This window comes from Lathamus discolor, chromosome 4 (genome assembly GCF_037157495.1).
Source record: "Lathamus discolor isolate bLatDis1 chromosome 4, bLatDis1.hap1, whole genome shotgun sequence".
Classification (NCBI taxonomy): Eukaryota; Metazoa; Chordata; class Aves; order Psittaciformes; family Psittacidae; genus Lathamus; species Lathamus discolor.
Genome location: NC_088887.1, coordinates 65,611,266 through 65,636,318, shown reverse-complemented (window position 1 = coordinate 65,636,318; position 25,053 = coordinate 65,611,266). Strand labels below are relative to the sequence as shown.

The following is a 25,053-nucleotide window of genomic DNA, read 5'->3' as shown; positions in this document are numbered from 1 at the left end:
GAATCAAGTCCATGTCAGTTAGTGGGTAAAATAAAGCCCAACTCTCACAGAACTGAAAAAAAAACTGAAAAAAACCCCAAAACTGTTTTATTTCCTATAAAAATAACACAAAAAGACCCAAAACTACCATCCTATCACTATAGTTACATTGTACCACCCCCAAACAAACAAACCGCTCAAAACAGTTACACTTCAGATAATGGATCCAGTAGTAATGTTGACCCCAGAAGCAGAACAAACAAACATATGAATAAGTTAGACACATTTTTGTTCATCATAACAGAAATTAAATATTACCAGAATGAAAATAAAAACAACAAACAAACCCATCTGTGGGCATATACAGACAAAAAAAATCCCACATTTACTTGAACCCCTAAGTATCACTGACGCAGCAAAGCTTTGGTGTCAAGCACATCTCTAGTGTTTAGAGAAAGCTTGAAGAGAGTACTTAATACCAGTAAGATTATTGAAGAGGCTTAAAAAAAAAAAAAAAAAAGGGAAACCAGGAAAGAAAATATAATCTCTATTCTAAACAATGGATTAACACAAGTAAAAAAAGATGATACTTCTCCCTGAACAATAAATGCAGAAATAGGAACACAAAGTTCTTTATAAAAGCTTTTAAGTAGTTTGGAAGGAATTTGGAATGTTTTGCTTTATTTACTCATTACATACTTTGAATTATCAGAAAGCCTGCAGAAACAATTATTAAAAAGTTAGCATTTCACTCCAATGCACTTTGTAACACTGGCAGCCTTGGTCATTCTGGGAAAGGAGCCACAAACAGTTCCTGGTATTCCAGTCCTGGACAGGAACCAAGTCATTTGCAGTATTCTCAGTGTGATTAGGAGCAGTTCTACTGGACAAGCCAAGTATCTAAAAAATACTTGCATGGGTAAGATGCAATACTCAACACACTGTTGACAGCGGAGGAAATGGGTTCTGCTTGCTGACCACAAGCTTTTGATGCTGATGAGATATATAGCCTTTAATGTGACCCTGGCAGAAGAAAATAAGACAGCATTAGTACTGGTAACACAATGCTGTTAGCACAAAGCCTACAACCTCCACTGTCTTCAGACTATGTCAAAGCTATGTGTGGATACTCAATTACCACTGAACTACTGTACTTAGTATCTGTAAGAATCTGATTTATCAGAACCATAACTGTGTTTGTGCACAAACAGTGCTGTCAGATTGAGAACCTGTTTCCAGGGCCCCCTACTGGTCTACTTACTTGAAGAGAGCTCTACAGAAGTTTCTAAATTTACATTTCCTCACTTTAAAATGAGGATTTTATTTCATCACATAGTGCATATGTGACAATATAGTACTTCCTTTTCAGGCATAGTGTTATAACACTGAAAGAAATTTTCCAGTGAGCTAATCCCACCCTCTGTTACTCCTCAACCACACCAAATAATCTGTTTCAGAAAGAGAGAAGTGGTTTATTTTCTTGCTGACACAGTAATGCTGCTCCAAAACCTCAGATTTACTAGAAATCTCTAGGTTTCAAGTCTTTATCTGTTCATGAGTAGTTGATATCCACTTAAAGACAAAATGCGAAGCAAAACCAACGAAATTTGGTTTTAATTTTTAATAATGCTAGAGTGTCAAGAGTCTTCTACTTCAAATGCAGAACAAATCTTTTTGGTCCCAGTTACTTTTTTTTTTAAATTTTTAAATCAGTATTTATGCATACACAGAAATGACAGTACTGGACTTGTAATGTAAAATTCAACTTCAATTTTAACTGATTCCTGCAAAAGAAGTGGGAACTAGAAGAAGCCTCAGGGCAAATGAAAACATTTAACTTTGGGCATAAGTGAATCAATTTTATTTATTTATTTATTTATTTATTTACACAAGAAAACCTGAGATTACTGATAACTTTTTTGTACTAAACTTTCATTCTCTACCTAGTATTTTTTACTGTCTGAAATCAGGAAGGACCAGATTAACAAGTGGTCAGCACTTACCATATATATAAGGTTAGCTAAAATGCACTGGACTTCATCAATATCGACATCATCTACTTGCATGAATTTGAGGGCACACAGAAAGGCGTCCAGAGACAGCTGATGGGTTTTGAGTAGTAAATATCTAAAAGAAACAACAGGAAAAATGTCTGTTATTGAGAAACAATCACTTAAAAAATCTGGTTCTTACAAAAGCGGCCTTTCTACAGTAAATTCATTTTAACAGGAATTCAGCTCTGTCAGAGAGAACTAAGCAGCATACACATTTCTGTCTCAGTCCTAGGTGAAACCATATTACACCTGCTTTTGGAGAAAAAAAAAAAAAAAAAAAAAGGAAGGCTTTGTTATGCTTACACTTTCTTAAAGAGATTTCTGTACGTGATGATTTTCAGCTTCTCAAGGATAAGAAAGATTCCACACCGAATAAAGAAGGTCTCATGCTTTGTCAGAGCTTCATTCAGTAGGAGAAGATTGCCTTCACTACAAGGATGAAGAAGGAAAAACATGAGAAGGTGTCATCCAAATGAGAACAGAAATGGTGTGACTTGGTAGGTATATCCCTTTCCACCCTCCTCAATCGTCCCAAATAAATAAATACCTCTTACTTAATACTTTTTAACTAACACACAATGCAACAAAACAATCATCATACCTTACAGCCTTTCTTACTTCAGTGAACTGCAGAAGGTCATACTTTTTTAGGAGCTGAACTGTTGGCATATGGCCCTGAAAAATAAAAGTTTCCACGTTTTCCAGGTTGAAGTCAAATGCATTTTAAATGTAATCTAGTAAGCTATGAAAACAAATTAAAAAAAAAAAAGACAAATGTTTAGCCACTTTTGTCTTCTACAGAATAAGAGGTGGATAAAAGTCTGTGTAAGACAACCCCCTTGCCTCACCAAACTCCTTATAGCTCAACTCACTATAACTATCCATTTATCATGGTTTAGGGAGTCTTCATATTTCTTAATGTTGGGGAACAGTTATTAACCTTACAAAAGCAAGATCCTGTGACACAAGGCCTAGACAGATCCAGATTTTATGTCATGGCTGTATGATCTAATCTGCAAACAGAATTACCATGAGAATCCCAAGCATTCCTAATAATACAAGCAGTGCTGCAGCACTGTTAAGTGCTAGCTCAGTCTGTACCAGATTTTTTCTTCACTGTACCTCCATGTGAAAATAAAAATGCCCTCTCAAAACACACACACACACACACACACACAAACGAGACACAGAAAGTTTAAAGAAACGAAAATAATTCACATTGCTAGATCAGGTAATATTTAACCACTCCATTATCGAACAGAAACTTCTTTTTTCTCCCACTGCACAGCAGAGATCAGATTGCACACTGACTCGGTCAGACTTTAAATTTAGTTACCATCATGCTATTATGCTGTTGGGAACTCCTTTCTTTGTTGGAGGATCAGCTGAGAGCAGAACTCAGCTGCACATTTACCAAGAGCTGCTAAGAATAAAAAACACCCATCCACGATATTTTAGTTTAAAGTGAGTGCTACTGTTTGGCCTGATCAAAAAATAAACAACAAACAAACAAAACCCCAAACAAAGCATCTGTAAAACCTGACCTTGATCTAGTTTCTTTAGTGCCTCTTGTACACTAGAACTGCTCCAGAAAAGCCACAGTCATTTAAGACACTAACAGACCCATCACTTTAAGGCACCCAGTCAGGACTGGGACAAAGTTTTTAGGAAGACTTCGTTTTTCTTTATCAACCTTACCACTGATATGAAAACAACCAGTAAGAAAGTCAATAAATAAAAAATGAAAACCAGAAGCTCATTATCATACCCACTACGCTTTCCCTTTACCAGCTTGACACTGCCAAGGACTGGAAAGAGAGCACTAAGTGAAAAAGGAAGGATGGTCATAAACAGCTTGAAGGAAAGGTAGAAGATGGCAACTTTCAGAAGGAGGTGATAGGAACATTCTCCATGGGTAACTTTGGTAATAGGGCTAGGAACCTCTAAAATCTAGTTCTTATGCACTCAGTTACTCTAAATTAATTGTTAGCATAATCCCACTAACTCAGGGATACACAAATGCTAGCACAGCACACGACATAGGACAGGAAGAAGAAGCAGAGATGTGCTTTACGCTTCTAGTACAAAGAAGAAATTACCAAATAGTAACCAGCCTTCACTCACTTGTTCGAAGTCTAAACGCTCTACTTCATGTTCCTTCTGACATGCCTCAAACAGGAAAATGTACAAGGTAGAAACAGAAAACTCAAAGACAGGAATCCCTTCTCTCCAGTGGCAAACCCTCCTCAACAGTCTTCAGCCATCTGTTTGCACATCCTGCTTCCTTTTACCAGGTTAAAGAAGCAGACAGATTTGTACTAATGAATCCGTTCATTCCCTGGCCTATCTGGGCACCTGATCACCAGACAGGTACCCTGTTACATGACCTAAGTTACACTGTCAAGTGCTTCTCCAAAGAACTCGAAAAGTTATCTTTATTAAAGGAGTAACTTTAGGTTGCATCTTTAGGAAGACTGAGAGGAAGGCAGGGGGGAAGGAAGATGGGACTTCTGTTTATTTGTTTTTCTATTTCTCTTTTCCTGTGTTACTATAAATAACAATTCAACATTTTTTTTTCCCTTACACAACAAAAGTGTATATGCTGGCTCTTACAGGGGCCAGGCACAGGTAGCCTCTGAATTCCTATAACTGAAAACCAAGAACAACACTGAGCATCAGTTTGGTTATCTGCACCATTCCCCCCAAAATATTTAGAAGAGTCACATCTACTCACCAACAACATTTTTACTGGCAGCAGGTAGATCAAAATCATTCTTTTGTTCTTCTGGCTTGAGCGATGGCAGTGCTCAAAGGCAAATGACAGATATTCTTCAGCTGCAGACACAAATAAAAGTACTAGTAACATAAGTCAACAACAGAACTGGTTAAAACTGTAACCCAAGTTCTGAGCTCAATGTCCATCTCCTGAACACATTATATTTGAAATTATATAGAAAGAAGAATCACACTAATCAAAATACATTAAGAAAAATGCTGTAAGAAATATTGAGGATTCACACAAAATACAATGCGTTACCAGAAAAGTACGTCCTCCTTCAGAAAGTCTCAGAAATGTGGTTTCTACATCTTCCAATGATGAGAAACAAATTCTACAGTACAGATCGCTGAAGGTTTCCTACAAAGTATACTACAACTTGAAGAGGACAAGAAAGTTGCAAAGCCTCTGTGAAACCTATTATAAACCTATTCTTTCGGATGTTTACACATTTTACTATGCGCATACTATATGTATTCTTATAATGCATGGGACTACAGAGACACTGACACAATTATTTTGAAACTGGGCATATACTACAATTAGAAGTCATATAATCTTATCTCTGATCTGACTCAGCCTCTGGGCCTTGGATCTTTCACCATGAATTTTCATTTAATCAGTGAAAACACAACTGCACCTTCTACACACATTTTGAGTCCCACACACACATACAGATTTCATACACACATCAGCCAGATTTCACGCCAAGCAAATCTGTCTTACTGGAACACAGTACCTTGCTTAAAATCACTGTCAAACATGGCTTTGCGTCCAACATAGTATCTGTATGTAACCCTCTGTGCCATACTGTATTCATCCTTCAGATTTGAGCTGTCAATTGCTCTAATTAAGGGCTTACACAGATGGAGCTTGTTGATCTGTTAAAAAAAAAAAAAAGAATTATATTTTACTCAGAGAGTGTAGATAGACAGATATTATCATACAAAAAAGGGTGGGTTTGACTTCAAATAAGAAATATAAACCACAGCTTACCAAACTTGAACCTTACCTTAAAATAGATTTTAAACAGCTGATTCACGAGAAACAACATGCCCCACTTTTTGGAATCTTCAATGCCTGCTCGACTGTCATACAAAAAGAAAAAAGAAAAAAACTACTAGTACTGGACTTTGTAAGAAAATAATTACTCTGTCCTTATGCCAAATTCCCTCTATAGATATTTTATGGATTTTCAGGGTGAAAATAGGTGTCCAAAAATAAAACCCAAGGCCAAACTCATCATCTTAAACTCTACCAGCACTGTCAGAACATGTGTTTCCATCTTAAATATAGACAGCTCTGCTACATTTTTTCTTAACAGAATAAAAAGATGTCATGCAAAATATTATTCATCTGCATCAAGGTCCTCACTCCAGACTGCAGATAACACACACACTAGCACAAAACTTGCTTATAATAATCAAGGCGAAATAAAGGTGGGAAAACACCATTTACTATGCTTTGGAAATGTTAAAATTGCCAAGACTAGAAACCAAAGAGTCACCTTTTTTTCCATTTAATGATAATGCAGCAAGCTTCACAACTAAACAGGCACAGAAGCATTAGTGATCTTTCCTGAGAAACAAGGACATAATTGGTCCCTCCCAGCAACATCTGCTATGAATCTTAAACCTGAAGGGGGGGGTCTCTCCAGCTGCAGTTAACAGTCAGGAGAGAACAGACTATAAATGAAAGGAAAAAAGCCTCAGAAATGCTCATCCTTACCTAGAAATAGTCTTAGTAAGTGGGAAAATCTTATGTAAAGTTCATTAACTTTTAACAATTTAATATTGCAAGTTTTACAGAGGATCTTTCACTTACGTGTCACTAGCACAGACTCGAAAACAGCTCATCAGCAGTTCTGCTGCTTTTTCCAACATGTCGCCAACTTTGCCTTTCCCTTTCTTCACTAGCTGTTGATCTGCCTACCATCACACAACAAGAAACAATATGTAAGTCTACATCCTCTCTCACTGGTTTGCAAACAGTTCAGTTACCTAACACAGCATTTCATAAAGTATTATAGCAAGTAGATTGGTCATGGCTGCTTATCCACCAAATCTAGAAGGCAGTCAAGCTCACAGAATAAAAGAAAACACTCAGCTGGGCTCCTAAACATGTACCAAACCTAATGCACAAGAGGACCTATTACCTTTAGCACCACTAAACTTAATGCAGCTTTCAGAAAACTAAATTCAGGATCATCTGACAGCTGAATTTGAACATTAACACATCAACTCAAGTTTTCAAAGACAGAGTCTGGCAAAAATTAAAAAAAAAAAAAAAAAAAAAAAAGAAAAAAAACCCCAGCCTTTTGAACAAAAGAAAACTAAAATGATTCCCCCCTAGTTATGGAGTTTGAGTTTTAGAATTTATAATTAAGCTTCTCTCCACAACCACAGGTTAGATGTTACCTCTAAATCATATTCAACATTTTCTAGTAATAACACACTAGAACCTGGGACTTTCAGAAGAAATAAAAAAAAAACAGATGTTACAGCTTCAAGAGAAAAAAATGAGTTGCCAACACATGGGAAAGATCCATGCTCTGATTAATGCAGAACTTAATAAAGAGGGCATGTGCTGGAAGTAGAAAATAGATAGTTACTATGTGCTTTCTAAAAGCTTTATTATAATGCTTGCACTGTCACTAGCTGAAACACAAAGAAGAGAAACAGAAGTGCAACCTTTGCTGCAGAAGTCTTCTCTGTATCTGCATCTTTTGAACGTATTAAGGTTAACTTTAACTTCACCTCTTCAGGTAAAGTGACTAATAGCAAGATCATGATCCTGATACTTACCTTGGCCTAGCAGTTCTCAGGAGATCCTTACATACGCTACTTAAATTCACTAGCCTGAGAAAAATAATGTAAAATTGGGTTTTGGTTTGTTTGGTTTTGTTTGTTAGTTTGGGGTTTTTTGTTTGGGTATTTTTTTGTTTTGCTTTTTTGTTCATCAGCCATTGTATGGGCTCAGCAAGGGCGCCCATGAGCATCAGAAGCAGTACATGCAGCTGGAAAAGGGAAATGGAGGCATACATTTCCCTCTTCAGATGTGGGGAATGATTAGACTACCTCAGTCATCTGTGTATTTCCACCCTTATAAAGATATCCATCAAAGTCCAAGGATAACACACGGAAATAGTGAGTTGTGCCACCATGCTACTCTATAAAGACAGTACTTCATCACTTCATATGCTCTAAGCAACTGCTGTGAGTTGCATGGAAGTCGTCAGAACCTCTCTAGTTCAAGCTGTGCATAGGAGGTAGGCAGACTGAGCAATCTAGTTTTTCAACAGGACTGGATGAATTCTGTGTGTCAACAAAATCCTAAGCAAAGAGTTAAACACTGCTGAGCAAAATTAGACTACGTAATAAAGCCTGAAATACTTCCAGCATGGAAACTCCTAACAGATAAAAGTAATGAGGCTGTTAATCAGATCTACTTACATTGTTAGCAAAAATTCGAAGATCAAGGGCTACAGCATACATAATAGGTAAAGCCCTGGAAAAGTAAAACATAGTATACTTAGTATGTGCAATCATGCAATAATGAGACCTGAGAAATATAACTTTTTTTTTTTGCTAGCTGGTCATAAGACTAGAAAAGTCTACCTTTAAATAAGGAAGGATGCGCTTTTTGAAAGGAAAGGTCTTCAAGATTTCACCATTTCAGAAAACCTATACTGGAGGAAGAATTAATTCCAAAACCCTTTTTACTGTGGCTTAAATAAAATACCATCTCACCTTGAACAAATTTTTCATGTATTTACTTATGGTCTATTCTACACAATTAAACCCAGATGTTTTGTTTTCACGCTTTTGGACATAAAAATCCGAACAGGCAGCAAAACCTATTCGGCTAAAATCAAGTATCACTGGGAATAAATAAAAATTATAGGCAAGAATTTTAGTTTGACTACTATGGTATTATACTAGGGAAAGATGAGAGTCTAGTTTCTAGCAACTCTCTATAATGTACTCACCAGTTTTCTTCTTTATGTGCCTGAAATGCCCGTAGGAAAGATGTATTGTATTTAGGAGAATATAAAATAGTATAAAATGAATATTAAAAATAAGCAGTTTAATGGTACCATATATTATTATGTGAAAGGGTAGAAACCAAAAAAGCAGCAAACAGGTGAGTCAGCATGCAAAGACACAGTAGGGAAAAACATGGGCACAGCCATGTGCTCCTTGGTGTGGCAGTAGCAGGCAGAAACACTGGCCACTTAGAGATAAGATAGCAGCTTTCTGATCAGTATCTTCCCCTCTGGCCAAGTATAAACTAGGAGGTATATTAATGATTTGAGGATCTCCTATACTCTGTGATAAAATAATTCCCATTTTAGACCCAAGTGACAGATTCCTTCTTAGTCCTACAGAAAGCTGAAAGCAGAACAGTGTATCTGTATTTCCTTGCTTAAGAACTGAAAAGCTGGAAATGCATCTGGAAGCATACCACGTTCTATTACATTTTAAAAGAGGCAAGGACAACTTTTCTACAGGAAGCCATACAGTTAACCTGAAAACAATATATAAGATTCATGTGAAAGGATATTGGACGATAACTGTTTGGCATTTATATGCTTCTATGAAGTCATGGTTTCCAGCAGCGTAAGTACACCTGTCAGAGAAAAAGTGCACTAGTGCATCAGAAAATATATACACATAAGAAATACTTCTTTTTGCTTCTTAACAGGCATAGTTTTACAGTTTATTCAAGAGACACAAATATGATTAGAAATGTTCCTAACAATATGGCACAAGTATGTTAACACAGCACTAAACTTGAGAATTGTAGAAAATTGACCCAAGAGATGAATGGGGATTTGTTTCTGCAACATGTACAGTATCAACCGCAACATGCTAATGCTTATTGAAACTATAGCCAAGATAAGCACAGATAAAAAGATTTCAAGATTACTGAAATGAAAGATCATGTTAACGAAGAAATATTTTAAATAAAAAGTGTCACAGAATTACTTAGGTCCTAAAGCTGTCTTAAGAGCACTTGCATGACTAAAATTAGCTTCTAAAAATATTTCTCTTACTTATTCCACTCTAAATTCTCATGTAGCTAGTAAATGCATAACAAAAGAAACAGCATGCATCAAAACCAAAGCTGTGTCAGTGGCTGCACACAATGACTGTCAGGTACATGTAAAGCAAACTTTACATTGACAGGAAAGGGATGGTCTTTATTTCTTGCAGTTCTAGCATTATTTAAGAGTAATAAATACCAAGTTTTCACATGTAAGCCCTTTAAAGTAACTAAGTAAAATCAAGGATATCCTCTCCATCCCTGCTGGATGCCTCACAACTGTCTTTACATTCCTGGTCCATCTTTACCTTAAGTGGGCTGCAAACATTTCATCATAGGGTGGTTCCAAGACTTGCTGACACTTCTCCTCCGGTGACGGAAGCTAAGTACAGAATACATCAATGAAATAGTACAGAAACATGCAATGCAACATCATATGGTGTTTTGTCATAGCAGTTTTATGCATGTGCCTTTACTATCTATCAGAACCTTAAATTATATTAATAATCACATCCAGTGTAATGAACTCCTAGTGTGTATTCTCTCTCCTGAACCTGATTTGAGCTGGCCTTAAATAAAAGCATCTGAAATGCATACAGCACAGACACCAGACTCCTGTTACTCACTGGTTTTTTCTTTATAGTCGCTTCTGTTAAGCCATCTTACTAACTAATGTAGAACTGGCCAGAAAGACTTTTGAGACTGTATCTACCCAGAAAACAATTCAAAGTGGAACACAAAAAGCGATTTTTGTATGAAGAAAAGTGAAACAAACCTACCAGGGGATCCTACTCTGTGAAACAGACTTCTGACGTTCAGCTCCAATGGAAAGAAACCCATATAGAGAGCTAGGAAAACTGAAAGCAAAACTAAGGTCAAAACCAGATTCTCACCTGTAGCCTTGGGTTCGCAACATGTGGATGTTTAAATGAAACCAATTCTGCACAAAACTGTCCATCTCTGCTGTCAATGGCTTCTTGCACCTTCCAAAGAAAACAACCATGTTACAGAGTAAAATCCAGACACTGCTATACAACATATCTGCACATGACTACAGAAGCCACCTTCTTGTTACCATGGTGCATCCACATCAATACCAATTCAAACATTATTAAAACTAACCAAATCAATGCTGCACTTTCAATACACCTGTTTTTGAAAAGGGTATCAGGGAGAAGGTGGGGTGAACACTACTGTGTTTTTTCCTGGTTTGCAGGATACAAGCAAACCAGAGAATCTCCAAACAACTTACATGGGTTTAGCATAGTAATACAATTGCTCACCACCTGCTGACACCACCATCACCAGCCTGACACAAGCAGTGATCAGCCTTTTCAAGCGAAGTCCCCACAGCTTATAAACTGGTCATGATGTGCTGTGGTGTGGAATACCACTTTGGCTAGTTTGGATAAGGTGTCCCGTCTGTGTTTTCTTGCAGCTTCTTGTGCCCCTCCTCAGAGCATGAGACTGAAAAGTCCTCAATCAGGGTAAACCATGCTTAACAACTATTAAATCATTGTTACCAGCATTGTTCCCAGACTAAAGTCAAAACACAGCACTGCACCAGCTGCTAGGAAGAACATTAACCCTATCCCAACTGAAATCAGGACACATACACACTGTTCGCCACACTTCTGTACTTTTTAAACCTATTTCTTCAGTCTCCGAGCTGCATTTGTTTCTGCACAATCCCACATCAGTTCTTACAGATAACCTACATTATATCACTAATCATCACACCTTTCAGAAATTCCAAATATACATTCTTGGCACACAGCCGGTATATTTAGGACAGACTTAAGGAGCATATTTCTTTACCACAACACACACTCTAGGTTGGCTTACTACTTAAACAAAATAACTTATTCAGTGAATGCATCCACATACAGCGTCCACAAATAAAAACAAAACAAAACTTGCTTACTTGCTGCAAATACTGATTTATGGTGATGTGCGCCATTAAAATACAAGTCGAATAGGCAGGAGTGCCCAAGAAAAGGCAGTCGTATCACATTCTGCAAAACGAACAGGCGTTTAGGAGAACAGCAAAGCCAGAGTATCCAGCACCGATCCCTTTTCCGTCGGAGGAAAGGCGGGATGACTTGACCGAGCCTCTCACTGGCGGGCAGCTACCGCCAGCCTACAGAAACGGGACCGCAGCCGTGGGGGAAGCAGAGCAGAGTGCACATACATACATACTCCCTTGCCGGGGGAAGCAGCGTGCGGAGGAGCAACCCCGGCACAAAGGCCTTGGGGAAGGCAGAGCATTCTGCAAGCCCGCGGGGGTCGGCAGCGGAGGGCACACGTTGGAAGGGGAAGGAGCGCGGTGGCGGACAGGGACACCCGCACACTCAGCACCCCTCCGTTCGCAAGTCCGACCGCCCCCGCCCCACCGCAAACCCACCCTGAGTCCAGGGCGCACCACTCTCAGCTCTCCGTACTACACTTCCGGTACCGGCCACCGAGCTTCCGGTGGCCGGCGCAGGTTGCAAGCCGAAGAGCGCCCCGCAGGCGTGGGAAGTCACGTGATCCTGCCCAGTTTCTCCCCTCCAGCAATAGCTGCTGCCGCTCCTCTTCCCCCGCCCACGGGGGAGCCTGAGGGGCGTGGCTTTGCCCAGGTAGCCAATGGAAGAGCGCGGTGGGCGGGACCGAAGGCGTGCGTCAGGGCTAGACCTCGTGCGGAGGGGTGTGCTGGGGTGGTTTGTGTCGCGGTTGGTGGGGGTGTGTGGTCCGTGCGTGGTCGCTGCCGCTCGGCCTTGTGCCCTCACTAGATGCAGGAGCCGGGCGGCCAGCCCTGTGTCCAGCGCAGCCCGGGTTCTAGGAGCTCCGTATCCCTTCCCCCGGAGCGTACCCGATCTCGACCGCCTGTCTCCCCGCCCCGGCTGCTGAGAACCTTGGGGCCGCTCGCGACTGGCGTCCAAAACGTTAAATAGAGCGTTTTAACTCTTTAAACCGCGTCTCTCAGCGCCATGGGCATGAGGGCGGCCTGTAAGAGACGGGCCGGTGGGCTGCGCTCCGGCACGCGTGAACATCGGCGGGCCCGGCTGTGTCGGTGGTTGCTGGTGGCCACGACGCCGCGGGGGCCCTCTCGGGGCTGGTGGGGGATAGGTCAGGTCCGGGTGGGAGACGCGGCTGCTACTCGGCCTCTGCTCCGGCAGCCCCTTGGCTTCGCGCCGGGCGCCAACAAACAGCCAGGCGGAGCGGGGGTAGCCGAGAGGCCGCGAGGCAATGGCGGATCTCTGCTGCCGCCCGCCCGGCCCCGCGGGGGGCTGCACTGGGGAGCGCGGGGAGCCATCTTGTGAACGGGGCTGGCGCTGCCCGCGCGCCCGAGCACCGCGGTCGGCCCGGAGCCGGGCGCAGACCCAGACCCGCACCGGTGCTGGGAGGCGCGGACGGCGAGAGGGGCGCACAGGGGCGGGTGGAAGTGGGCGGCTGTCGGTGGCTCCCGGCTCGGCAGCACTTGGCAGCCACCCGCGGACAGCCGGCGCGGTGGGGGAGGGCGGCTGGGTGGTGGCGGAGGAGGAGGAGGAGGAGGGGAGCGGAGGCGGGGACCAGCCTGCCCAGCCCAGCGCCTTGCCCCGGCCGGACACGGCGCCCGGGGCGGAGATGGCGGACGAGCCCCAGAAGAAGCCGCACATAGTGGGGCACACCAATGGGCTCACCAAGCCCGCCTCGCTGGCCGCCGCCACCCGCGCCGGGGGAGGAGGTGGCGGCGGAGGGGGGGGAGGTGCGACCGCCTCCTCCAAGAAACTCGTGATCAAGAACTTCAGAGGTGGGTACGGGGCAGGCCGGGCCCTCAGTCCCGGCAGGTGCGCCCGGCCCCGCACCGACCTTTGTTTACTGCGGGCCGGGCCGCTGTCGCTCCCCTCCTTTCCCCGCGGCGAGCAGCCTCCGGCAGAATAGCACCGAACAGGGCCAGTGGCAGGGGGGCCCCCGCTGCTGTCACCCGCCCCGCCGCCTTATCTGGGCGAGGGGAGGCTGCCGCCGCGCTGATAACCTGCCCCGCTGCCGTCACCGTCCCGGTTTAAGAGCTTACGGGGGCACGCGTGGGGCTCCGTGCGTGGGGGCAGCGGCCACCGTGGGAAGCGGTCAGAAAAGCCACCTTAGTGTCAAAACTAATTAAAGCCAGGCGAGGGTTACCTCGCTGAAAGTGACGCGGGGGGTGCCGCCTCTGCTCTTGCCGGGCAGGGTTCGCTCGTGTTCGGGGCCGCCGGCTACAGGGTCAGCGGCGCCGTGCAAAGGTTTCGTCGGCTTGGGTGGAGTTGGCAAGCCTCTCCTTGTGCCAGGCTTGTCAAGCACAACATGGCTCGGCGGGGCGTAATGAAGCAGGGTGAGATAGATTGCTACAGAGTTCCATTGGGGCAGCTAGTTTTCAACTACCTGTATCTCCCTTCACAGAAAGACCCAAATTACCAGATAATTATACTCAGGACACCTGGCAAAAACTTCATGAAGCGGTGGGAGCCATACAAAGTAGCATTTCTATTAAATACAACCTTGAAGAGCTTTACCAGGTAAGGAGCATAGGGGGTTTTTAGACAGAAGGAAAAGTAGCTGCTTTGGGACTTTCATAGAGCTACCCGTTTAGCATAATGTATTTTGATTTGTTAGAAGCTGATTATATTTTCTGAACTGTTCACACCGCACTCCAGTGTTTCTAGTTTCTAATCAGTTTGCGGTTTTATATATCAGTTCCTTGGAGAGCTACCAGGATCCGGGCCCATGAAAAAGCAGTTTATGTTGGGAGACATGAAAAGCTATGCCTGGGCAGGGCTGAGATTTAGGTCTCTGTCTCTTCATTACAGTGCCTGCTCCAGATGCTGCAAACAGGATATTATTCCCACATATTTTATAACTTCTCTTTTGTATGTGCTGTGGTCTCTTGTGAACAGTAATATTGAAATATTTATTATTATTAGATAACAACAGTTAGACTTCAGCATCAATACCCTATGGGGAACTGAAAAAGAATCTTGATTGAGCAGGCAACAAGCTGTCAGTGTACCTGAGTTTCAGATTACTGTTACGTTTTCATAACAATCAGTCTTTTGATTTTTCAACACTCAAGTGTTGAAAAAGTATTTCTGGAACATCTGGATTGCTGAAGCAGGGGCTAAGGAGGGTGAGAGAGAAATACTTATGAGCCATTTCTTTCTCCTCTCCGCATTTGTATATGTCTTCATTCTATATTCCTGTTAATACTCTGAGGTATTTAACTGAAGTAGTAATATTTACAGTGATCATGTTATAAAAAATTACTGATGTGCTAAGTTGTGCTGTATAGCTTAGGTTAGTTGTGAGTTTTCTGTGGGTGCAGGTGTTTGATCTGCAGATGTGGATGTCATTGCCAGATCAGGACTTAAGACATTATTTTGCTCACCTGAAATTTTCACATTATGTTCATTTGAGGTAGTTCTGATATTGTTTGCAAAGTGCATACTGCAAGGGATGAGAAATCCTGAATTCCATATTGGGCCTATGGTCAAGAAAATTAGAATGGAGAGCTGAGTATACTTGTCTCTGTGATTAGTTAGGGTATATAACGTATAGCTCTGAAATGGCTGATTGCGTAAGGGCATATTGACACCAAAATGGTATTATTTTATTTCCTTTAAATAGCTAACTTGACTGATATATTCATCTATTAACACTTGCAGGTTTGCAGAATTTGAATTACATAATACATTTTATGGTTTTAAGTCCAGCATGTGAAAAATTCCTGCTTTTTCATGCCTAGCTAAAAAAAAAAAAAAAAACAAACCCAAACCCCAAACCACCACAGACGCTTTGAGCGTTACCTAACTTGTTTTCAGAGGCTCAGAAATGAGATTATAGTAATATGGCCATGAAATCACCAGAGTACAGACTTGAGTTTTGGCAGAAGAGGAGGAGTGAGATTTCAGATAAACTATGGAGGGAGAACTGTACTTCTTGTTTTTTCAGTTTGCCTGTGTATTTGTACAGGCTGCACAAGGCCAGTCCAATGATCTGCAAGGCAGTGGTGCAGATCAGCAAGATTTGTGCACAGTGGGTGGTGGTGGTTTGTGTGCCTGTGCATAGGTAGGTACTTACGCTCCTGCCAGAGGAATAAAAGATGAAGTTCAGCATCCATCGGAAACCTGATCTGTACTTACAGATCGTTTTAACTGCCTGTTGGTGAGCACCGACTCATCCACAGGGGAAAATTTCTGTGTGCATCAGTTCTTACAATCCGTCTTTATCTGGCATTATGGGAGGAAGTGAGAGGCCTACTAGAGTTCAGTGTGGTGAGCAGGGCAGGCTGGTGTACCAGCCTGCCTTTGAACTTTCTGATTTATTTATTTAATTTGGCACAGTGGCTGAAGAAAAACTGAAGAACAATGACAAGGCTTTGTGGAAAGCCTGAAGGATACTTTTTCCAGGCATTAGAGGGAGCATGGGATCAGGCATGAAGGTGCTTGGCAGAGTGAGCAAGGGGAGGGTGGCAGCCAATTTTTTTGCGACTAAAATAGAAATGATATCTGGGATTGGTGGTAGATTGCACAGATTTGGATAGAGGTAGCTTATACTTTATGGGATAGAGAAAGTGGGGCAGTGCAAAGACTTGCTGAGTGAGGAATGAGTGACAAAAATAATGGGAAAAGAAAATTCCCTTTGCAGCACGGTTTTAAATAACCTGAAATGGGTCAGCACTGCCCTTCTGGAGGACGTAAGAGTAGGAGGCTGTAGTAGTGAAGGAAAGAAAGTTACAAGAGTACTAACCAGACTTTATTTGGATGAATGGATAGGAAGGGCAGTGCCTTAGGAAATGTAACAAACTATCTGTGAAATAATTATGTGTGAATAGTTTGTTGCAGATGTTGTTTTACTTACCTGCCTTAAGACCAGATGGAAAATGTAACACAGACACAGCGTGATTGTTTTGTTTGTTTACTTTCTGTAATATTGTATCAAAATTGAGGAAGCCATAGTTGATGTACCTTTAAATAAACTGACATCAGGTAGGTTAGAATTACTGACATGGATGTTGAAGCCTATAGATGAAATAACTGAAGTAGCAATGATCTACATGCTAAATGTTAAAACAGAAGACTGCTCAAAACAGAGGTTGATTTAAAACAGAGCTTAAACTAGATTTGCGTAGGTCAAGGGTCTAAAAGTGTTGTAGATGTAATAATTGCTGTGGCTTTTTTTCCCAGACTAGTTGTGTGCAAGATGAATAGAAGTCAAATCAATATTTATTTTTTTTTTTCAGAAAGAGAGGCAGCAAAACCTCTGAATGAAGCAAAAGGTGAAGAAGGATTAAATTACTGGATTTCATGCTCACCCCACCCCCCATCAAAAAAAAAAAAAGCATGAACAGCAGTTAGTAGAGACAACACAGAGGTGGTATGGCTGCAGTTTGAAATGCACTTTAAGCCGGCATTGTTGCCCAAAGAAGCAGCCCTGCTTTTCCCCTCATGTCTTGTCTCAGCCCAGGCACTTCCTAGTCCATGCGCTTGGGTGACCTTAAACTGAAACAGAGTGTAGAGTATTTACTAATGCTTTGACAAAGAGTTACATGCTGGTATTAGACACCATAATGTTTCATCCTACAAAGAAATTAGACACCAAAATAGCTAAAATCTGGGGGAAACTGAGTAAAGGCCCAGCATGGAAAATACTGAAACTTTGTCCAAATTCATTGATCCTATAAAAAATTTGCCAACAAAATGTGACACTGTAAATCCTCTGGAGCAAAGGAAAGTATTATTGGGTCAGTTTTCATTGCCTGGGTGAAATAGTGCTTTAAATCTTACGCAATATTCTCTGCAGTATCACCTCGTAGCATAAGGGCAGTCGAGGTAAAGTTGAAGGAAAAGACAGATGGATTTTTAGTTCTGAAAACCATGTCCAGTTCCTTTGGATAATTTTATATGAAGCTCTGAATGGCCAAAAATTCTTACTGTAAACTTTGCAGTTCTCACAGAACATTTGGCTGTCTTCATTGTGATTCATTTCAGATGCTATGGTCTATTAATAAAATAATTTATTGAAATACAGCACACAAGTTAAAATAAAGTGTGCCTGGAACAAAGTCTAAATATAGGCAGTGATATCAAGCAAGGCTACATTTTCTCTTTGGCATTCTCATTGAGTTTCTTGTGAGGAAAAAACGCTAGTGTAAGACACTGAATTACTGAATAGCTGAACAGCAGTGTTCTAGAGGTGGCCAGAGCTGTCTCAGTGTAGTCTAGGTCAGCTGCATAATGACTCAATTTACATTAATATAGTGGCCACAAGAATGTTTGGGTTTGGGCAGAATCAGTCTTCTTATTCAACTGTGCATGAATACTTAATCCCAGAAGGTCCTAATAAATCAAGTCTTTATTTAATGGTTTTTAATAGTTAATGTGGGTGTTCTGTTGGGTTTGTTGGTTTGGGGTTTATTGTGCGTGTATGTGTGTGTGTGTGTGTGGTTTGGGGTTTGGGTTTTTTTTCCCCTCTTAGTTTATGTACATTAGCATAATAAGTGTGTGAATCAGTGGAAATTTTCAGAAAGAAGTAAGTTAATAAGACGACAGGAAAACAGCTGTATTCATTTACCACTTAAAGCAAGTGGTCGAAATGTCTACCTTAAAGTTATTAAGAAATTAAAATATTTGGTATGAATGTGTTTTCAAAAAAAAAAAAAAAAAAAAAGGTGTGTGTGTGCTGGAGGACGGACAAAATGGACCTACAGGTAAAGTTGTGCTGCTGAGCAGTATCTGGAGGGGAGGGGGGCAGGGGGAGGGAGCTCTAGTAATGTTTAACAGAACATCTGGAATATGACCCATATGGTGATGTTGGACCTTGTTTGTACATGAAATCTAGCATTATAAGAAGGGCACAAAATCAGAAAGGAGAATCATGAAGTCGTAATTTCATTTTGATGTTTTGGTTTTTAGTGCAGCTTGGGCAGATAGCACTGGTATTTTTTCTCTCTGTCGTTGGCCTTGATTACACACACTCACACACACAGAGGAATTTCAGTTGTGGTTTTTTCTGTCTCATTCATAATCTTGATTTGTTTTCAGGCTGTTGAAAATCTGTGTTCTTACAAAGTCTCTGCTACACTGTACAAACAGCTGCGACAAGTCTGTGAAGATCATGTGAAAGCACAAATCCTTCAGTTTAGAGAATATCCTTTCCTTATGCACAGAAATTATTAGAATGGTTAGTTTAAATCATTGTTTTTCAAAACAGCACTTTGTAGAAATTACACCTGTAATTGCCAATGTGTTAAAGAAATTTAGATCAAATATGTAAGTGAAATATGACTAAGTTGTCATCTGGGTGAATAATTTTTGTATACCAGTAAGTAATATTCTAATAACAATTTACTTAACGTTTCAATAGGAACGCAAGTTTTACACCTAATCTAGAAAATTTCCATAGCACTATCGGGTTTAACAGCAGGTATGGGTTTCTGTGGCAGGTGAGTAGAGGAGATGCGTACAGGAGCAACAGCTTAAAGAAAAAAAAAAACCACCACAGTAACTTTCAACAACAGTGTATTCTGTAAAATAATACTCAAACATAAAGTTTGACCAACTCCTGGTCAGCAGTGATGTGTGTCAGAGTTATTCAAGAAGCCCTTTAGGTATTATGTATACCTTGGGAGGTTCTTGGGAGAGAGCTCTAAGTTCAGGAGATCACTTGGCTGTCTTGGGACACCGAAACCTTAAGTTTTACGGTAAATCTCTCCATAGTTTTCTGAAGTGACAGTGTTGGGCTTTTCTTATGTCTGAAGTGGTCATAGAAGTGACTGTAGATCCCTGGACACCTTAGGTAGCCGGTCCTATTTTCTGAATGCTGTGTGCTTTGCAAGCTGAGACTGTGCTTTATGGGATGGTTGTTTTTTGTGTAACAGTGTAACGGTTGCACTTCGCTCAGGCACTAGATAAATAGAGTCTTCACACATATGTCTGTCCCCACATTCCTGGAGAGTGTCTTAGCAAGCAGATGCTGGAAAGTGCCATACTGAACAGATACTACAGTACTTTGGGTGCTAGCAGTGTTTCCTGGGTCTCTATATGTATTTCATTAGCAGAAAAGGATAGGTTGGTTGAAATAGAAAGAAGCAAGGGACTGGGATCCAGAAAGAAACTTCTTTCCAGATAAATGCTTTAAATGTGCTTTGGATTGTGACTGTCAGCTTCTCAGTTTACTGATTTTCCCAGGTAGGTGCCTACAGTCATAAAGAAGATAATACTTTTCTTTTTCCCCCTGTTAACTACCTAAATCCCAACATGGTTTTGGGTTACGTGTTTTGGTGGTTGGGTTTTTGTTTTTTCATTTGAGTTCCAGTTAAGCAGTCTGGCTTCTATATCACATAGAAAGAAACACAGGTTTCCTTATTCACGGTGCATAAATCAACACTGTGAATTCACCTCTTACACAGCAGCTGATTTTTTTCGTTAGGTTTACTTTGATGCATTTAAAATTACATCTAACTGAAAAAGTCTGTTAGTACAGCAGTCTTTTAAACATAACTAATCTCTAAAAAACATATCTCACAGTCTGCTTTAAAGCAGTGTACAGTCAACCTCTTTCTGAATTCCTGCCTTTTCAGACTTCAGATGATCTTTTGAAGAGATGCTTTGAAACTGGCGTTGTAAAACTTGTCTTCTCCCCCGCCCTCTCACAGATCTGGTGGTTTTGAGAGCTGAGAATTTTATTTTACACTTTATATCCCGAGGATATGAGGTTAGATTAGTCAGATTAGACCAGAGGGTGTTTGAGATGGTACTGTGCAGGAAAGGGAGGTACATTTTTTGGACTTACTTTCTGTTATTCGTAAATAACAGTTGTGTAACGAAGAAAACTGTATAGTTAGGGAGACCTGCTGATGTATATGGGAAGAGCAGTATTTGGGCTTGTTGAGGATTATTTGAAATTGTAACTGCTTTTAAGAGACTAGGGTCACTCCAGTTGCGTGCAGTGTGAACTCCTTAAGCAAACAAAATAAGCCTTTCCATTCCTCTCACCTCAGTTGGTGACAAGGTTGTTTTTGACATTGGTGGGATTTATTGTTTACATCTATATCAAAGTTATACAGTACAGCCACTAGGTGGTATTACTGAAGAGCAGTGAGTGCTATTCCCCGAAAATATAGGGAGGCCTTTTGGAGAGCTGCCAGCCCCTCTGCTGGCCAAAAGCTCTGCAACTAATAGTATATTCTTGGGCAGTCACAGTAGCACGGGATGGGATATCCATGGAGCAGCTTTGCTAAGAGGCTGGCAAAGATCACCTCCAGAATCTGGCCTAAAAAAGATACCAGCAAGCTTAGTTTTCCTTAATATGTGCTGTACAGATTCTCTGGATAGTCTTTTATTTTTAAAGAAGATAAATAAATGCTGGCAAGATCATTGCAGACAAATGGTAAGTTGAATGTTTTTTCAGACTATGTATACTTGAGGTGTGAGATCTGGCAAAAAGGAGTTTGTCGTGGTTTTAACTTGGGACTGTGTTGCACCTCCTCCTCCATGTTTCAGCATTGCTTTTCACTTTCTCCTTTGCTAGCTGGGGGTGGTTTTGTTGTTGAAAACTTATGTTCTGATGTGTTAACTCAGACTTTCATAGGTTTCATATGAAGTTGGAACATCACTCAGAAATGTATTGGCACCTGCTTTCTATGAGTGCAAAGAAAAACTAACAAGGCTATACTGAAGTCGTTTGCTGTCTGATTTTAATTAATTGGAGAACACATAATCTTTGCTTGTAGTTGGCTCCAAGAGCTAGGTTCATTTGTAACCTTTTTTGTGGTTTTGGTTTGTTGGGTTTTCTCAAAGCAGAGATGATTATCCTGATTATAGGGCTAAGAAACAATAAGATTAAAGAACTGAATCTCTTTTTCTTTTTGCCTTTCTTGTCCTTTACCTCCACAACAGAATATTTACTGAAGAAAAATCCTCTCTCAAAGACAGTCTGTGAATTTGCCTTTCAAGAATGCATAATTATAATTGTAAGCCAGCATTTTACAATGAGTTTTCATTGCATTTTCACTTAGCTTTGGCTACAGATGCCTCAAATGGTTGAATTTCTATTTTCATTCCTTGAATCCACCCCTCTCTCCTCCCATGTGGGAGATGGGCAAAGGTATGTGATTTTTATCTGAAATAAAAATGGAAAGTGTTATGGAAACATTCAAAACAAATTCAACAGTCCGATGAAAATAGAGTTGAAGTTTATTGCCTTTACAATGTAATTAAATTGGACCTGTGTTTTTATAAAAAGGCTTTTACTATGAACTCTGTTCACCTTAATTACTTTTGAGCATTTTTTTTTCTCCTCAAAGTCACAACTTGGAGCAAGTGGCTTCCTTGCCCCTGTGCTAAGTGAGCACTTGTGCTATTTAAGAGAAAAAAAATCAGCCTCACAGCTGTTTTACTTTAATATGCTTGGCAGAAACTCTATCATCTTGAGAACTGCTTCAGAAGCAATGAAATCTTTTAGGGTAGGAGTAGGTGGACAGCTGGGATTGAAATCTCTCTAGCTGGCCTAGGGGTGAGTTAGTTACTGACATCCTGAGTTATGCTAATGCTAAACTGAAAGCTGGGCAGGCTTTTTATGAGCAAAGTTAAAAATGGATTTTGAATGTGGAAGAGTAATAAGGTAAAACCCCACCTCCTCCCACTTCTTTAATTAAAAAAAAATACATATTTTTAATACCTTCTTTACCTAGTTGCATTTAATGTGTATCAGTTTTTTCTCCTAAATTTTGGCAGCTAACTTTGATTTTGGAAAGATTATGTTTTCTTTAAGCAAAAACCATGGCAGCATGCTACTTCAGAGTGTTTACTGGATGTCTTGGTGGCACTGATTGAATGGCTTATGTATCTCAGTAGCAGTAGAACTCAACAGTCTAATAAAACTATTTTGTTAATGGTTATGAATTCGAAAACTGTCTTGGATGTACTTGGCAACCCCACTTAGTAATAATACTGATATCACTAAATTACAGACCAGTGGCTGTACAAGTCACCATGAAAGTTGAAAGTACGTATAGCAGTAAAGTGTATGTCTATGTGATCTAGTTTTTCAGTAGTGGCTTTATAAACTAAAATACCACATTCTGAAACAGTGAAGAAAAACCATTGTGTTTCTCTATTTTCAGATCATGATCAGAAGCATTTTTTTATTTTTGGATCGTACATACGTACTTCAGAATTCAATGCTTCCTTCTATATGGTAGGTATCCATGTAAATATTCCTTGAATCTTGACAGTTTGAACATGCTATTGTATTTGCAAAAATTAAAAAATATTTTTCCACATTTTATCTGTGTAATAAGTCTAAAATTTTGTGTTAATTTATGGATATACATGTGTCAGCATATGCATATGTCATTTCCTCCTTCCCCAGGAATATTCGTTATAAAGTGAGGGTCAAAGAAGAAAAAGGTCTGTGAATATATGCTTAAAAGTTAAGGTGTATGCATAGCTGTAGTTTTCGCAGCCTGGGTGATGCTGGCTGTGTGGGGAACCTCCTCAGACTGCTGCCTCTGTGTCTGAGAGCTGGCCCAGTGGCATTCTAGGTGTTTCTGGTTTTGACAAAATTCAACACTCAACTCCTTGCTCTGTTTTGTTGTTTGTTTTTTGGTTTTGTTTTGGTTTTTAAGAAGTCAGTTACACTGAAAAGGTACAGATCATTTTTCCAGCATTGCCCTGTTGACAGCTGAAACCTCTTGGTCAGAGTGTTGAGATGATTCTGCTGTACTTTAAGCACACTACATCTTTGGGCATTCAGTTTTTAAGCATCCCTCCTGGGGGGTGTTTTAAATCATTGCCCAAACAAACAAACCCAGGCTTTGCTGAGATTTTATGGTATTGTTACTCTACCTCTATAGCAAAAAAATTTGTAGTTGAAGTACTGAAGTAAGTGTGCACCTCTTCCCTTCCTGGCTAGCTTCTGTGCTCTTGGGAGCTCCTCAGGCTGTCTGAGGAACCTGGCATCTTTCTCCCACCCCTTGCATGTCCTGTGGGCTTCTTTCTTCCTGATCTCTGCAGTAATTTTCCTATAACCCTTTGTGTTAGGTGTCCTTTTACTACACATTGGAAAGGTTTGTTCATACTTTCTGTTGTTTTCACCTCATATTGGAAAAGTTCCCTTTATTTAAATCCTGATTTGTGACATGTTGGAGGTAACAAGCTTTATCTAAGATTCCTTTGTTTCCCTTGGACAAGACAGTGTTTAATAATTGGCTGTTTCATGACATAGAGGCATCGTTCCTCATCCTCTTAGAATGAAACAAGAATCTGAGAGGTGATCATAAGGTCCTAAACATACAGAGAATTCATGCTTTTGAACAAAACTTATTTATTACACATAGATTGACTGATCCAGGGAATCTTATGTTAAGGTACATATTCAGATTTTTATTATTTTATAATAGCTTTTTTTTAATAAACATACTATTATAGTCTATTGTGTGAAATACAGACAAGCTTGTCACAGTTCTCAGCTGAAGTGTATGTATCTGGTAGCCTGTGGCCTGGTATTGTTGTAATTCATGTTATAGTTTTCTCACTGGACAATGTAAAAAAGATACACATCATTAATACATTTTCTTTCTGTATAATATATATACACTATATATATTTTATATGCATTTTTCTCACACTGAGATACAGATTTTTTTAAGAGAATCAACTGTATGATTTATTAATTTTCAATATTCACACAGGGATATGGGGCTAGAGTTATTTAGAAATCATGTAATTAGTGACAAGCAAGTTCAAAACAAGGCTATTGATGGAATACTCCTTCTGATCGAGCAAGAACGAAATGGTGAAGCGGTGGACAGAAGTTTGCTGCGGAGTTTGTTGAGCATGCTGTCTGATCTGCAGGTGAGTACAGCAAACTTCACTAATAACAGCTCTGTTTAGAAACAGAGTTTGGACTTTTCTAATTTGTGTGTTGTGCAGAAATCATTTTATTCTTCCAGTAAATGAGCTTCCAAATCTTGCTATTAGATTGGGTAAAGAAGAGGCAATCCTATCAATGTGCAATCTTCAATTTTTTGTTTTTAAATGAGACCTCTTTGCCTGTTTCCCTTAGCAGAGGTAGTGGCCTGCAGATTCTTAAATAATAGATTTGCAAGTCTTTTAGAATGTGCAATATTGTGTCTGTCTTAATCACTCATTTTCTAATCCTAGTACCAATTAAATGTAGGAACAAAACAAAGACCACCTCTGT

General features: G+C 40.4%; 2 protein-coding genes across 4 annotated transcripts in view; one reads left to right on the top strand and one right to left on the bottom strand.

The window, feature by feature from the left end:
- Window positions 1-251: 251 nt before the first annotated feature.
- Window positions 252-14,019, bottom strand: PCID2 (PCI domain containing 2). 3 transcript variants are annotated; one of them, XM_065677891.1, is made up of 15 exons: window positions 13,996-14,019; window positions 11,780-11,870; window positions 10,749-10,838; window positions 10,164-10,237; window positions 9,373-9,438; window positions 8,798-8,839; window positions 8,262-8,316; window positions 6,634-6,737; window positions 5,822-5,897; window positions 5,549-5,690; window positions 4,768-4,868; window positions 2,635-2,708; window positions 2,337-2,462; window positions 1,983-2,106; window positions 252-1,002 (listed from the first exon to the last, which is right to left on the bottom strand). In XM_065677891.1, the coding sequence occupies exons 2-15, from the start codon at window positions 11,813-11,815 to the stop codon at window positions 913-915; spliced, it is 1,200 nt and encodes a 399-aa protein (XP_065533963.1). In that variant the 5' UTR covers window positions 11,816-11,870; window positions 13,996-14,019; the 3' UTR covers window positions 252-912. The 3 variants fall into 3 exon arrangements, with proteins under 3 accessions (XP_065533963.1, XP_065533961.1, XP_065533962.1); XM_065677889.1 differs by lacking the exon at window positions 13,996-14,019 and adding an exon at window positions 12,260-12,395; XM_065677890.1 differs by lacking the exon at window positions 13,996-14,019 and adding an exon at window positions 12,047-12,184.
- Window positions 13,407-25,053, top strand: part of CUL4A (cullin 4A) — a 42,087-nt gene continuing 30,440 nt past the window's right edge. The window contains exons 1-6 of the mRNA XM_065677883.1: window positions 13,407-13,627; window positions 14,254-14,369; window positions 18,891-18,995; window positions 21,169-21,237; window positions 22,973-23,046; window positions 24,542-24,704. Of these exons, the coding sequence (XP_065533955.1) occupies window positions 13,462-13,627; window positions 14,254-14,369; window positions 18,891-18,995; window positions 21,169-21,237; window positions 22,973-23,046; window positions 24,542-24,704 (693 nt within the window). The 5' untranslated portion in view covers window positions 13,407-13,461. The remainder of the gene's footprint in view (window positions 13,628-14,253; window positions 14,370-18,890; window positions 18,996-21,168; window positions 21,238-22,972; window positions 23,047-24,541; window positions 24,705-25,053) is intronic.

Excerpts from the sequence above, each read along its gene's own strand:
- PCID2 (XM_065677891.1), bottom strand. The coding sequence starts at position 11,815 with ATGGCGCACATCACCATAAATCAGTATTTGCAGCAA. Across the intron at positions 8,317-8,797 it reads GCACATAAAGAAGAAAACTG|GGCTTTACCTATTATGTATG; the intron begins GTGAGTACATTA and ends TTACTTTTCCAG. Across the intron at positions 4,869-5,548 it reads TGACAGTGATTTTAAGCAAG|CTGAAGAATATCTGTCATTT; the intron begins GTACTGTGTTCC and ends TTGTGTCTGCAG.